This window comes from Coffea eugenioides, chromosome 1 (genome assembly GCF_003713205.1).
Source record: "Coffea eugenioides isolate CCC68of chromosome 1, Ceug_1.0, whole genome shotgun sequence".
NCBI lineage: Eukaryota > Viridiplantae > Streptophyta > Magnoliopsida > Gentianales > Rubiaceae > Coffea > Coffea eugenioides.
Genome location: NC_040035.1, coordinates 26419105 through 26435392, shown reverse-complemented (window position 1 = coordinate 26435392; position 16288 = coordinate 26419105). Strand labels below are relative to the sequence as shown.

General features: G+C 34.9%; 1 protein-coding gene across 1 annotated transcript; it reads right to left on the bottom strand.

Moving 5' to 3' along the window:
* Positions 1-333: 333 nt before the first annotated feature.
* LOC113769494 (cinnamoyl-CoA reductase 1-like) lies at positions 334-8687 on the bottom strand. The gene is made up of 8 exons (XM_027313953.1): positions 8550-8687; positions 7143-7312; positions 4887-5069; positions 3920-4152; positions 3773-3786; positions 3076-3154; positions 2400-2585; positions 334-809 (listed from the first exon to the last, which is right to left on the bottom strand). Exons 1-8 carry the CDS (start codon positions 8656-8658, stop codon positions 653-655), a joined length of 1131 nt encoding a protein of 376 aa, XP_027169754.1. The 5' UTR covers positions 8659-8687; the 3' UTR covers positions 334-652.
* Between the last annotated feature and the right edge of the window lie 7601 nt (positions 8688-16288).

Genomic DNA, 16288 nt, shown 5'->3' with positions numbered 1-16288 from the left:
GCAGGAAAGAATTCAATTTCTTCCAATATCAAAAACAAAAAAAAACTCATTTTCGACCCTTTTGCCCCCCTCTCTCGAGGAGACCAAAAAACCATATTATATTGTCATGATCAAGTGCTCTACTATTTTCAGTTTGCAACTAAGAATGCCTACTCTAAAATTTAGTGTATTCACGATCAAAAAGACAGTGTAAATTTAAGCAATTTTTTGGTAAAAATATGCAAAGTTCACATAAAACTTTATGTTTGTAATAATTTAGTTCATGAACTTTAATCTTGTCTCACATTGACGCAATAAGAAATACAACTTCAGTGCAATGACATATTATTTATTACTCCAAATAGTACAATTAATGCTGCTCCTTTATTTGATAAATCCTGTCAAACTGCAGCTGTAGCACGCAAGCAAACTTATAAACATGCTTCAGCTTTAATTGGCAGCAGCAAATATAGTACCAATTGTTAACTTCAGTTAAAATTTTTAAGATACCAAAAAGTAGAGTACTCTCCATTATTGCATGCACAGATTCTTCTAAATCCTTGCATATGCATACAAGTCCAATCAGATAGCAATGGCACATAAAAGAATCTGCAACATATTTTCAGGAGGCAATGACATCAATTTGCAGTGTTCCTCAACAACTTTGGTACATTCACAGTGCAACTGAAGCGTCCAAAAATATCTTCTCCTTCAAGCTTTCAACTGTTTCCTTGATGCTTTGTTCAAAGGGAGTGAATTCAATTCCTAAGCTCTTTGCCTTTTCCTTGGAGGCCTGATACTCTGGCACAAATGGCTTGTCATCGGCACACCTACAAGGATCAGACCAAGTGACAGATTTGGTCATCGTCCAGTAAAAGCAATCTTATATACATGATTTTTTTGCTTTCTTCAATCTTTATCAATCTTTCAGGAGTCCAATTATGTCTGAAAGTAGGTAACTAAAATGAAAATTCATCGCGTCCAGATGACATGATATGAATCACAATAGGCAAACATATATAGGGATGTCTTACTTTAAGACATGACAATCTCAGGTATAACATCACATAAAAACTGTTTATCCTCGTCAAACCATCAAGTACAGCAGAAAGACAAAAGAACGATAAAAGCTTGCTTAACTTAAACACAATATAATTTCCTGGCAGTTTCTAATTTCTTTCTGGTTGGGTTCATCTACCTCACATTTTTTTGGACATGGAAAAAAAAGAATAGTAGATGCAAAATTTGAAAGGTGAAAAATCTGATTGCTATGACGAAAGGTCAAAACTTCCAGGTGAACACTTCAAAACATGTAAGCATATTACCTCCAAGATTTCCTAATTACAGGTTTAGTTAGCAGAGAACCCTATTCATGTACTAAAGTGTTCTGAATATTTGCAAATAACAAATTCATGCTTTTATCATAATCCTGAAAATATTATGATCATGTCATAGTCATAATTTTATTATTACTACTTTAAAGTACTTCAGAAAGAATCAATCTCCATTAAGTGAAATGATCATATACAAGTATTCTTGAAGTAAGGCAGCTTATCCAGACACAAACAAAGTCAGCTGATACAAGTCACCTTTCTAGAATGCACACAATGAACTCATTGTTCTTGACATTACTGCTGCTTATATTGCCTTCTCATTTGAGATTGATGTGCACAAGAAAATGTTTATTTAAGACCAGAAGAATAGCATATTTGGGCTGAGAGTAACATGAAAGTTAAGAACAAGCCCTATAGAAATAGTATAATTCAGAAATGCAACCTAGTTAACAGCAAGACAATGTTATCTACTAGTCAATCTCAAGGTAAAAGAAACCTCCAACATATGTTATCTACTAGTCAATCTCAAGGCAAAAGAAACCTCCAACATCTTTGTGCCATCTGATATGCTCGATTCATAACATTCTGAAACCTAAAATGACATATATATGTGCAGTAAAAATTCCCAAGAACCAAACCATCATAACAAGGACTAGAGCTTTAACCATAAAGTACTAATTTAATTGACTAGCTAGCAAATGTTAACCCTCCTGAACGTTCTGTATCTTATTTCCATTTCAAATAACAAAAAAATTCAAAATCTTGTAAAAACTTCAACACCCTCGACCAGAAGGTGTATCGTAACCAGTAATAATCAGATGCATCCAAGTTTTAATCAAATACGAATTTAACTCAGATGAAGGAATTGTGCTGTTTCCAAAGATACTCTTCATGAGAGTTTCCTAACTTTTATCACGTCTTGAGTTTTGGATGCATGGTCTACCCTAGGTAGAAGCGTGGAAATATGGATTATATATGTGATCAAATGATGAACTTCATAATAAGTCTAACATGATCCTATATTGCACATTTAGATAAGTACATCTGAATGCATCGTCAAATCCAAATTACAGAGCTTGGACTTACTTTACTGGAAGCTTTAAGGAAGGATAAAGTTCATGCAAGATCTTCATAACTTTGGAGTAGTGTGCCACTTGTTCAACCAGGCAGTATCTTCCACTAGCCAATGGATTTTCAAAAGCTAGTATATGTGCATTAGCAACATCTTTCACATCAACCCAGGGAAATGTTGAATTTGGAAATGTTTTGCACCTATTGAGACAAAAACCCAGAAAACAGAAAACTGAGTGAAACCATTAGCATATCTGGGAAGAATGTGAAGAAAGCTATATGAAGAATTCAACAACAGCTAAGAAAAAATTAGAACATACAATATATCCAGTCAAGGGCAAGACAAGGTTCATATCATCTTCTTTTATGTACAAACATTTCTAACAGAGAGAGTAATATAGAATGAGAAAATGTTTACAACAAGCATACTTGCGCTTATGCTGAATACTTGTTTGTTTCACATTTCCTTTTTCCTTTAATTAAGAAAGCATCAGGAAATTTATAACTTAGATATAAGTACAATAAAAAGTGCAGTAAAACATCCCTGAAGCACACTAGATCAAACAAAATAAGTTTTTTACATGATAGACGACCCAAAAGATTTTGGTACTTGAGTTCCAGATAAACAACATATATATGCACATCTCAACACAAAAAGGCTATAAGAAAACAAAAATTATTGTGGGCACACCTGCTGCCGCACTTGCAAACAGACGAGACTCTGGCCAAACTCCAAATGTGAAATGACCATGTCATCCACCTTCTGAAAACTCAAATCCACTAAACAGGCAGAGAACTCACAACAAACTTTCCAACATGGCAAATTACATGACACATTGCTCCAATTACCATGAGATTCTTGCGATAACTAAATTGACTAAACAGGCTCAGCTTATGGCTTCCACGGTGCATTGCTCCCAAGTACATAAATTGGCCACTCTAGTGGTAGTTTGGCCATTTTCATTTGGTCTCAAGTTGATTTTCAGTTGAATCAGCTAATCACAAGTTCTACCCTGATTTAAATTGCGCCCACATTTTCCGCTATATTTTCATATGGTTTCAATAGCTAGATTAGCAAGTGGTTTGGGGTAAATCTTCACAGTACTGGATGTAATTGTATATAGTCCACTAGACCAAAGACTCAACCAAGTATTCAGGAGGGGGGGGGGGGGCAACACCACCAACAACAACAAACTTGAGTCATTGTTATTCAACATGCAACTTTCAATCCCATTTCTATTCTTTGAGCAAATAAAACTTTCTCATTCAACTGAAATTAATAGAAGAAAGTATATTATGTAAGTATCTATATAGTAGATGTGCAAGTATAGACTAAGAAAATTAGAGCAAGTTAAAAATGAATAAATAAACAAAAATAAGCCAACAACCTAAAGCCGATAAACTTGAATTATGGTTTCAGTAGCAGCACCAAGGACAGCTTCAAAATTTTTCTCGGTTCCCTCAAAGGCAGAATCAAGGGAAAAAAAAGGTTTACCAACAGCATATCATACGGGTCTGTGCCCTCAAATAATAACTAAGCAGATCCAACCAAAAGAGCAAGTTCCAGAGATTTGGTTTGCTTTCTCTTTATGTAAAAATCCATACCATTTATTAGGTTCAATATTACAGCACCACTGGTGTTAAGTGTTGGCTGTAACAGAGGTCCGATCACCATGGCTGGGTTTATTGCAACCATGTCTATGTCATTCTCTTTTACAAACTTCCAGGCTTCATCCTCAGCCAATGTCTTCGCAAGAATGTACCATGACTAGAAAAGGAGAAGGTAAAAGAAAAAGAACAACATCATATATATCTCCTTTTTAAATACTAACCATTTTTAATTGGCTGTAGCTTAAAAGGCAATAATACCCAGTCGTGGAAAACAGTTTGTCTGAGTGAGCAAGGTGTCTATCATGGGGAGAGAGAGAGTCTCAAGTTTCTAGCAGCATCATGCTGATAATTATGGTGGAAAGCAACTTGAAGCATGATAGAAGCACTTAGCAGGAAGCAGGATAAGTAATTTCCGGAGATGAATAAAATAATTAATCATGTATCTTGAATTCATGACCAGCACATTAAAGTGTACTGCAATGACATAATCATGTATACTATGCCCAAGATGATGGAGAACTTAACCAGATATAGAAAAGGATCTTGAATCATGGTTGATTCTAATTATTATCTAGAGTTAATTGTTTCAGAGTTCGGTTTGAAGATTTAAAACTTTAGCAACTCACAACATTTCTTAACTTATGAAATTTCAATTCAGTTTTCAGCTGATCCCAAAAGTTGTCACCTTTTGGCTTTTCCATTAACTATTCCTAAGCTAATGACTGATTTTCAATGAAAGATATATATTAGTGCAATAGGAAAGTAAAGCAAAAGCTTAGGGAACAACATCAAATGGTTTTCAATGTTAGTCAGAGCAGAAAATAGTTTACAGGTCATTATCCAAATTCATGTATAATGTCTTACACAGAACAGAAAGTGACATTCACAGACCTTGGTTTCTTTGCAGAAATCTGGAAGAGTCCACCAAGTCTCATCAACCACCACGTCAGGAGTAAGAGGCTTTCCATTGAAGCCAACTGAAGCAAAAGAGGAGGTCAAAATCACTCTTTTAACAGATGGTGATTTTGCACATGATTTAAGTACATTCAGAGTCCCTTTATCAATCAATTCAGCCTGTCAAAAAAGAATTGCAAATAAGTGATGACTGACAGATATCAGAAATCATTCCTGCTAACTGGAACAAAGTTCATATGAAACATATTTACTACAGATGTATTTGGAAAAAGTACCATGTATCTTTACTTTCATTGAACAGTGCTTTTTCCATGACGCAAATATATTTTCCAGCTTTTCAGGGTTCCTCTTATATTCATTAGCTCTGCCATAAATCAACATGTACAAATAACTCGACAATAAGTCCGACTCTTTTAGAGTAATTACTGTGCTTTTAGAGAGATTGAGGTCCAGGATGACTAAAACCAGTTAAATTAAATAGTCTTTTAATTTTAGGTTGAACAATGGTTTTGACAAAGCTATGCAGATAACAAAGTATTCTTTTTAAGCAGACAGTGGTTAATTGGTCATAGCCATTAGACAGAAATCAGACATTGGTTTACTTCAGTGCAAAATATTTCCACCTAGAAGAATTAACACACCCCAAATCTGAGCAAATGAGTTTTCATTCAAGAAACTAAAAAGCTTGCTTTTGCCACAGAGAAGCTATTAAAACATCCTTATCCATGTCCCTTTAGGGTTGCAATTGCATTTAGTTGGATTTTGGCCCAAGTTAATATCTTTGGTTGTGAAACAACCATATTATCTTTTTTAGGTTCACCTAAATTGCCTGAGAACCTTAACCATCTATACTTCTACATTTCTTCACAACTCACCAACTCCTACTTATTTCTTCAAAACAAGCTGTTTACCATTAGTTTGCAAATGCAAGGGATGACATCTAGTATCTTCTTTCATGAGACAGCTAGGATGATATCTAGTATCTTCCATCATGAGACAAGTAGGACTGTATTTACTATTTTCCTAGATGTGGAAAAATAATATTAATGACAAAAGCAGTTAATACTATCTAATCCCTGAGAACAAATGAATTGGCTTTCAAAAAAGTTTCAACACCAGAAAGCACAGAGTAGAATACTCAATGCTACACCAAAATGAGTGCAGCATACGACTAATTCTGAATGTGAATATCCACACAAAATGAGATCAAATTCACAAAAACTCCACATAATGTACAAAAAGACAAGCAAATGCACTCCCACAGTAAGGAATTTGACCACTTTTACTTAGGACACAGGATTTATAAGGTTTTAGAGCCAACATTGTTGAACCATACTGAGTACCATCCTGGATTTTTGAAGTTGAAATGTATATATACCTCTCTAATAGGATTTTTGGAACAACTGCCCAATCATTTACACAAAAGAAAAATAAAACAGAAATAAGTAATAACGAAGTGGAAAGCATTTAGATGCTCTGCTCCCAACACATACTAAAATTTCTTTTCCTCTTTTTTTCCTTTTTTCTTTTTTAATGAAGGAGGGGGGGGAGGGGGGTGGGTTGGGGTGGGCAAGCAACAAAGCATTACTAGATTCAACAATATTTTTAGGTTATACTCTGGCACATTTCTGCAATCTTTTTTCACATATGCTACTATTAATAAGATTCTTACAAATTGGATATAAAGGATGTCCAAATGCAATAGAGCCACAAATTTGTTAGGATTACATACTAGAAGCAACCAGAGATTATAGAAAACAATTTGCCTTTGCTAAAGAAGTTATTGAGAACCAGCTAAAGAAGTGACCTGAGCTTATCTAACATCATTTGCCTTTGCTAAAGAAGTTATTGAAAGCCAGCTATAGTGTCTCATACATATTTGTGTTAATCTAAAAATGATTAATTTAGCTAAAGCAATTGTTGAAACCAACTACATTTTCTTTCACATTCCCATAGCCAAGAACAGAAGTTCATCAGAACTAATGGACTAAAAAGGCTCGATCTTAGAATTCAGTATCAGTTTGCAATTGGCTATTGGGCTTCCTTGTTTATTATCATTATTTAAGAGAAACATTCATCCATCGAGAGACATACACAGTGACTTGAGAGTAAACCATGAGAAAACATAGATGTATCTGCAACCTAAATAGCAGAACCTATGGCTTCTTGTCTTACTTCGACACATGAAGAAAATCCATACTCAATTAAGGAATAAGGAAATGATCAATGGACCTGAGGATCGTTGCGTGGGTCATGGAAAGGAGATGCTATATGGAAAACACCATCACACCCATCAATTGCAGCATCAAAGGAACCTTCTTCCAGTAGGTTTGCTTTGAACAACTGAAGTCTCTCTGACGCTCCATCAAGTGCAAGCAGGTGTGCCACTTTCTTTGCATCATCTGCATGATTTACATGAATTAGACCAAAGCTCATAGTCAAGAACACTAAGCTCAGAAGCAAAAAACTTTTATCTTCGATACAGTAGTTTCATGAAATAACAAAACCAGATGATGACCTCTAACTAGTAAGACACCGCAAGCATCTGGAAGATTGGACAACATGATGGCTTCAAGAATTAGAAAAGGATGGTAGTTTGGGAATATCAATGACGTCAATGGTGATTAACATCACATGGGAGACAATTCCAGTAGTTGAACCTGTATACTAGAGAAGAAAGGAGAAGGAAAAGGACACAAAATGACAGGTACATTAGTACTTTCTCATCATCCATCAGCTTACAAAGAGTAAAGAGTAATCTCTTTAAGGAAGCAAAATCTCGTCTCCCCAAGTTCCCCCCCCCCCCCCCCCAAACCAAAAAAACCCAACCTTCCTTCCCCACCGCAAGATAAAAAAAAAATGCTGCATAGAAGACAGAATATAGAAAGAACGTGGATTACTTTACTGTTCTCATACTAAAGAGAAAACCACAAATAACAACAACAATAATAATAATTGAAAATGCAGCACAACCATAGGAGTTCTGCTCAGGAAAACAAAACAAGCCCACAGGAGTTCTGCTACATCTTTTAACATATATAAGCTGGAAATTGGTAGCGAAACTTTCTGGTTTATCATATGTTCCAAACCATAAGCTTGCCAACTACTAAGACAATACCATCAGTCAAAGCCTCAGCAAATTCTTTCAAATTTCCAATATGTCACAGGTGCACGTGTTATTATTCAAGAGAACATAGGATTAACCAACGATAAAATTGCAGTTTGGTGGAGCTCAAGATTTTTACTACAGAAATATTGCATTACATGATATTCCTCAATTCTGACATTCTAAACCCAAATTAACCTTCCTTTTTCTCCATTCTTATAATCACAAAAGCCCTTATCTCTCCAATCTTCAATATGAACACCTACCTAATCAGAATTTTCAATTCCCAGAGCCACCCATGAATTGTACGTTAATCTGGAAAACGAAATTGCACAAGAAACTCAAGCAAAATACCAACAAGAATCCAATAGCTCACAAACAAAACCCAAAAATTAAAAATTTTAAAAAAAATCTTCATACCATGTAACTTAAAGCACAACCAATATCCAAAAGTTTCAACTTCAGAGAGGGGAAGAAGTTTCAGAAAAGCTAAATCTAAAAGAGAAAGACGAAGGGCTTGGAGGGATACTTACTGAGGTCACGGACAGATGCCTTGACAATGTAACCACGGTGGAGCAAGAACTTGACAAGCCATGATGCTATGAAGCCGGAAGCCCCTGTTACACACACTGTCTTCTGCATTGCTTTCAACCTTTGTGCGTGAAAATGAGTGCAAGACCGTGGCAGTGTCTAAATAGACCAAAGATTGTACATGGGATTTTTGTACTGTGGTTGAGGTCCAAAATGTAAATGTACTCGAAATTGGAGTACGACTGTGGGATATAGCTTCTCAAAAAGGTGGAGTAGGTGTTAAAGTCTTAAAGATTGTGCTGCACTCATATCAGTCATATTCAGCAAAGGAGGGGAAGAGGATATTCTCCTGACACTGTGGGGGCCCCAATTCCATATTGTCCTGACTCTGTGAGGGCCATAACTGTGGAATTTTGCTTCCCGAAAAGGTACGAGGAGTTGTGATGTCCGGCTCCCGCCAAAATCATTGTGTACATATATACCAATATTTAGATAATATTATCTAATATTTAGTGCGCGCGCGTGCAATGTAAGAATTTTATCTAATATGCAGGCTAATACTGTCTATCTACCACTATGTTGTAAATCTTATCAAAATCCTTAATATATGTGTAAATTAACAACCATATGCCCCCTGTATAACCCAACAAACTTATAAATAACTGGATATTTCACCTCTCACTTATGATCAAAACCACCAACAAAAACTCAACTTTACTTTTTTATTTTTTTTTTTGACTTCTTTCTCGATATGCTTTCAATGCACAAACCCATCCGAAAAGTTTTGTTAACTTTTTAGCTGTAGAATGAAACTCACAAAATTTCTTTTTCTTCTTTTCCCCTTTGCCGGAAAAAAAAGAAAAAAACTACGTAGTAATTATCTGTATATAATTTTTAAATTATTTGTTAAACATGTGCATTTCAATACTTGGATGGTTATGTTTATATATTGCATTTGAGTCATTTTTAAATGGGTGAATTTCAATACTTGGATGGTTAAGTATAATCAATTTTAAATGGATATAAGTGGGTAAATCGAGTCAACTTACCACCTACCAATTAAATAAATTTAATTGAGTATTCATTTAGATTCATTCAAAATTAATAGGCGGTTTTGGATGGGTTATTGTTGGGTGGATTTGGATGGATCAATATAATTAAATTATAAGTGATACTTCTAATTTCAGGTTCAAACTCTTCCACTTTCACTAAAAAAAAATGGGGACAACTGACTCCACTTAATTTTGAAAAAAATTAATTGTTAAGCTTAGAAAATTTCGAAATTTATAATGCTATTCTTATTTGTCCTCGCTAAAAGTTAACAAATTCTCTTTTCTATCTACATTGCTTCCTAAATTCTCTTTTCAATCTAAGAGAATCCTCCCTAGTATATCATATCTTGTCTGATTCTCAACTAAATAATAATGCATGAGGTCCTCAAGCATGCTCTAGAAGCAAAGGATACACTAGAGATGAGAATTAGTGGGAACTCCTCATTGACACTAAATAAATATATTTTTTTGTCTGATTCTCAACTAAATAATACTGCACGAGGTCCTCGAGCATGCTCTAGAATCAAATGATACATTAGAGATGAGAATTAGTGGGAACTCCTCATTGACACTAAATAAATATATATTTTTTGTATTGTTTGACACGTTTAACCTTTAGAATATGGTCTCTTTCGTGTAAAACACTACAGGGTTAGTGCTGGTTCTTCATCAGTTGTGCACAGGCCTTTATGTTTGTGCACAAATCAACCGATCATTGTCGATTGTTTGCACATCTACTTCTACAGTAGTTTCAAATCTATCAAATCGTCCTTGATTGGGTAACTTTAAGTTGGTTGCTTTTTTATGAGCATGAAGGTAGGCAGCCCAATGGATCATATTTTGACCAAATCTAAGCTAAGCTAATCATGTTTTTTCATTAATTTTTAATTCATGAGATTATGAGATCTAGGCGTAGACCTTGCTATAATACAAATATGAGTAAAGATAGGATCTAATTTTGTATAATCTTATACCTAAATTTAGATCCATATCCCAACCTTAATTCAATCACACATAAATGTAAGTAGCTAAAATTTTAGTATTGACAAAACAAAAAAGAGCCTAATAATCTCATATAACTTGTTAGAAAATGTGTGCTCTGACTTTTAAAAAACGTAATAACTGACAACGAGAAAGAAAGTCGAGACGTAGGATACCCGACTGCTCTTGAAAGTGATCTCACCCTCATAAGAATGTATCCATGGTGCCATATGGTTCACAAGGTAGTCACTCTCCACAATATAATGGCTAGCCTCGTTCGCATGCACTTGCAAGTTAAGGGTTTGAGTTTGAAATGAATTACTCAATACCGCAAAGCAGGAAGAAAGAAAGAAAAACAGAATTCGCTTCTCAACTGAACTTTCAAGATTTGTCTTTATAAGAGCGTAGGGATATAGATACATGTGCTATGATTATTACAAGTTCATGAATTTATAAGTTCCGTGAAAGAACTAATAAATTCCAACAAGTGCATGTATCTAGAAATGAATCTAAGAAGGGGATGAATGTTTCAATAAACCTTTAGGAAAATGAATGAATTAGACTTAAATTTGAGGCTCAATTTCAAACAATCCCCCACATGACTCAAATTTAGAACATGGTACTGAGTATAAAAATCTAATACACAATGATCGAGGTCTTTCGACTTGAATCATCACTTTGTGCACTAAGCTTAGAAGAATAACGAAAAGAGATGACCAATGATCTTAAATCTATTCTCCCATATGTATACATCTCCGCTAGACACATATTATACTTCAGATCCACAAAAGCTAGCAATTTGGTACTATTCCAATCGTTACCTACCTGGATTTCATGAATGCTCTAGATACCTATCCAAACTCTCAATAGAAGCGGCTTTCACTTGATGCTCATATAGGTGGATTTATCAAGTGTATACTGCCTCACACTACCTACAAAGGATATAAGATCATTAAGAGTCATAAACTCAACTTTAGCACTCATAGGATAGTAAGCACTATTTTCACAATAACACCATAGGAATAGACAACAATATTATAGCGCTTGTGGAATCTCATTGTGACTTGTTATTACCCATTGAACCTACTTCATGGGGTTGGATTGTCATCACATTCGATTCCTATCAAATGGGTTTAAGTCCCATCCCTCTCAATGTTTCTTGAACTGCTTTTCTGTACAATCCTTTCATTACAGGATCTACCAAGTTTTTATTGGACAGCACAAAGTTCATAGCTATCACCCCATTGCTCATGAGCTATCCATGGTTCGAAGTCTCAGCCGAGACCGAGACGACTCGGCCGAGTCGTCACCGTTTCGGCCCCTACCGATACGATACCGTGACGAAACGATACCGAAATACTTGACTCGCCGAGAAATCGGCCGAGTCGTCACCGCGACGGATTGACTCAGCCGAGTCACACCGAGTCACTCCGAGTCACTCTGAGTTATCCTGAATCATGACGAGAAATCAGCCGAGTCACACCGCGACGGATTGACTTGGCCGTTTCTTTTGCTATTTTTTAATTATTTTTATTTAGCATACTTTTTTATATTATTAACAATTTTTAGAATATTAAATACTTTAAAATTTGCGTCTCACCGAGACCGTGACCGATATGCCGAGACCGATGTGGAACGTTCCGGGCCGCGACCGCGACCGCGACCGCGACCGTGACTTTGAACCATGGAGCTATCTCACAATATTGTGTCTCAATTTGATATACTAGCTTTTGAAGTTGTAAATTTCGCTTTGGGTTTTCGCGATCACTGCTTTTGAATAACAATGCAAACAAATAGAAGGCATATACTTTTCACAAAGTAGGATGTCAAATAATAGATTGCGAAGCCACTGAGCTTCTAAACGAGCCAGTGCTAAAGCAAGGAACTCAGATTCCATAGTTGATTTAGCATTGCAAGATTGCTTAGATGACTTCCAAGATACAGCTCTACCATCAAGAGTAAACAGATGGCCACTGGTAGAGGTGACTTTAGATACCCAATTAGCATCACAATAAGTTTCTAACACAGAAGGATAACGAATAAAATGAAGTCCTCTAAACACATGCTGCCTTTCAGATATCTAAGCAATCTAGACAATGCATTTCAATGACTCCTATCAAAATTGTGTGTGCATCTACTCAATCTACTCACAGCATTAGCAATGTTAGGATGAGTGCAATTCATTAAGTACATCACACTTCCAACTATTTGAGCAAAATTAGATTGTGATATACATTTCCCTTTATTCTTTTTCAAAATCACGCTAGAATCATATGTGGTCAGAAAATAGACAAATAACAAAGATATAATAAAGAAATAGAGACAACAAAAGATTAACGTGGTTCGGTCAATTTAACCTACGTCCACAGGCGATGGAGGAGCAAAATTTCTACTATGAAGAAGGAAATACAAAAGCCGTAGGAAAGTGGTTCCTAGGCCAAAAGGGCACTTACAAAAGGTTTAGGAAATATTCCTGCACTCAAAATAAGAGAGTCTAAAATATTTGACTACAAATGAGCTAGATGATCCAAGAAACTAATAATCCATATAATGCTCTCTTGAGTGGTGCACTTAATCCTATCATACGAACCCTTTATTTATAGGTAACAAATGAAAGAATTTCCTTTGGCTTCCATCGATGTGGGATAAGAGCCACACTAACACCCAATATCACATTAGTTTCACCCATATCTTTCACATCAAAATGTGAAGTCAAGAAGGATTTAAGTTTTGCTTGACAATAGTTTCATCAATTCTAGATATAAGCATGTCATTAACATATAAATAGATTAAGAATCCAATAGTTCCATCAAATTTGCTATAAACACATCTATTAATTCATTCACTCTGAAACCATTTGACACTAGGTTCTTATCAAAATTTTCATGCCACTACTTAGATGCTTGTTTTAGCCCATACAATGATTTAATTAACCTGTACACCTCATGCTCTTGTCCACTAACTACAAACCCTTCAGGTTGTTGAATATATATATATATATATATTTCTTCATCCAAATCACCATTCAAAAATACAGTTTTAACATCCATTTTGTGCACATTTTATTTAAAAATAGTAGCAATAACAATCAAAATTCTTATGGTGGAATTCGAGCAACAAGAAAATAAGTATCAAAATAATCTGACCCTTCCTTTTGTGTATAACCCTTGGCCATCAACCTTGCTTTGAATTTATCAATTGAGCCGTCAATTTTTAATTTTTTTTTCTAAAAACCCATTTACACCCAATAAGTTTACAACCTCTACGCAAGTCAACTAACTCCCAAATATCATTAGACCTTGTGGATTCCAATTTAGAGTTGATTACATCTTTCCAAAAATTTGCATCTATTGATTTTGTTGCCTCTACTTACGTTTTAGAATCATCTTTAGTTATAAAAGATGTTATAAAATATGGTCAAATTTGGTCTCAATTCGAGCTCTACTGCTTCTTCTTAACTTCTGATGATGTTGTTCTTTTTGATTATTTGATTATTGAATAGAAGAGATTCGTTCATAGAAAAAACATTCTCAAAGAACTCTGAATTCTTGGTTTCAATTATATGATTTGACTCCAAAACCAAGAATCTATACACTGCACTATTCAAACCTTAGGCAATAAAGATACTATCAACCGTTTTTTGTCCAATTTTACTTCTTTCAAAGTCAAGAATACCCACCTTAGCCAAACACCCTTGCACTTTTAGGTCACTTAAGTTTGGGACATATTATTTTCCACAATTCATAAGGAGTTTTTGATATCTTTTCATGTGGAATTTATTGAGAATATGACATACAGATAGTGTAGCTTCTCCCCACATATTACTAGGCAAATTAGGACTTCCAATGTTCTATCTTTCCTTTCAACAACTCCATTAGACTGAGGTGAATATGGTGGAGTTGTTTCCCATATTATTCCACTTTGTTCATACGCTCTTTTCAGCAAATTAGAGTCATATTCCCCAACTCTCTCCAATCTAAGTCTTTAAATCTTTTTGTCAAGTTGAGTTTCGACCTCATTTTTATATTTGAAAAACATTTCTTTAATTTCATCTTTTTCACTTAAGAGATACAGCTTCATGAATTTTGAGTACAATGAATGTCACATACTATCTTTTAGCACATCTAGTCATGTTATTCTTAAAGTCAACAAGGTTGATGTGGATTAATTCTAAAAGGCCAGTTGTTCTCTCAACAGATTTGAAGGGTTTTTTGAGATGCTTTGCTTCTATACAAATTTCACATTAGGAGGTCTCATTGTTAGGTAGATTAGGAACTAGATCCAAGTGTCTCATTCGTTTAATTGAATCAACACTCACATGTCTAATTTAGCATGCCAAATATCCAAAGAATCAACAAAGTAAGTAGAAGAAGAAGCTTTATTCATGACATTGCAAGTAGCATCTAACACAAATAAACCCCTACAAGAAAAGCCCTTTCCAACAAAATTCCCATTTTTGGTCAAAATTAACTTATCATTATCAAACACAAGTTTGATGCTAGCCTTATTAAGCAATCCACTAGAAATTAAATTTCTCTTCATAGAAGGAACATGCAGCATATTAGTCAAAGCAATAGACTTTCCCAATGCAAGTTTCAATAGAACATTCCTTTTACCAATAATTGGAGCTGCACAAGCATCTCCAAGGAACACATGATCCCCATCATCCACTCATTCATACTCGATGAAGTGGTTTTTACTTGTAGCAATGTGCTTTGTTGCTCCAGTGTTAACAATCCATTTGGTCACATTATGTGCCAAGTTCACTTCAAAAGCAATAGTAGCTATCACCTCGTCAGATTTAGCTAAGTTTGCTTGAGGTTTTGGCACGCGTTGTTCTTGTCCTTTGCAAAACTTACACTAGACCGCCTTATGACTTGGTTTACCACATACAAAACAAAGACTCTTAGACCTCTTTTGAATTTTATTTAAATTTTTGAAATTACCTTTTTGGTTACTTTCACTCTAGTTTTTGTTTTTCTTGTTGTTCTTGAACTTTTGGAAGCCACTTGCAAGTTATGTATCTACTAAGTTTGTCTTAGTAGCAAGTTCTTGCGATAAAGCCATAGAGGTTTGATCTTTCATGCGATTGTTTTTCTCAATTTGAATGTGAGAAATCACTTCACCAAGTGATAGATCAGCTTTGACATGTTCCAAGGAATTGCAAAAAGCCTTCTAAGAGAGAGGAAGCTTATCAATAAATGCAACAACTAGGAAGCCCTTACCATCTTGTGTCATACTAAGAACGAGATTCTAGTGGGCTGAATTTGATCAGATATAGGTTAGTTGTCCAATATCTTTGTAGTACACACAACCCTAAATGTCTAAAGTTATGGGCCTAAGTGAGAAACCACTTTTAAATGAGGGCACAATTAAGAATTACAATATGAACTTGAGGGTCAAGTGCAAATATATCAATACTTGTATACTCCGCTGCCTAAACTCTTATATATCAGTTTATATGGTCTTGCTTGGCGAAGAAACAGAAGAAGCAAAATATAGAGATGAAAACTGTAGACACCAAATTTTTATCAAATTTTAATATTTTCTCAAGATTTTTCTATTTGATGTGTTATTTACTTTCTTATATTTTAATGTGTATTTTTCTCATTTTTTGCAGGTTTGTTTTAAAAAAAATAATAATAAAAAAAATAAAAAAAATAAAAAAAAGAAGAGAGAAAATCAAGAAAATCAAAAATCTTCTCCTA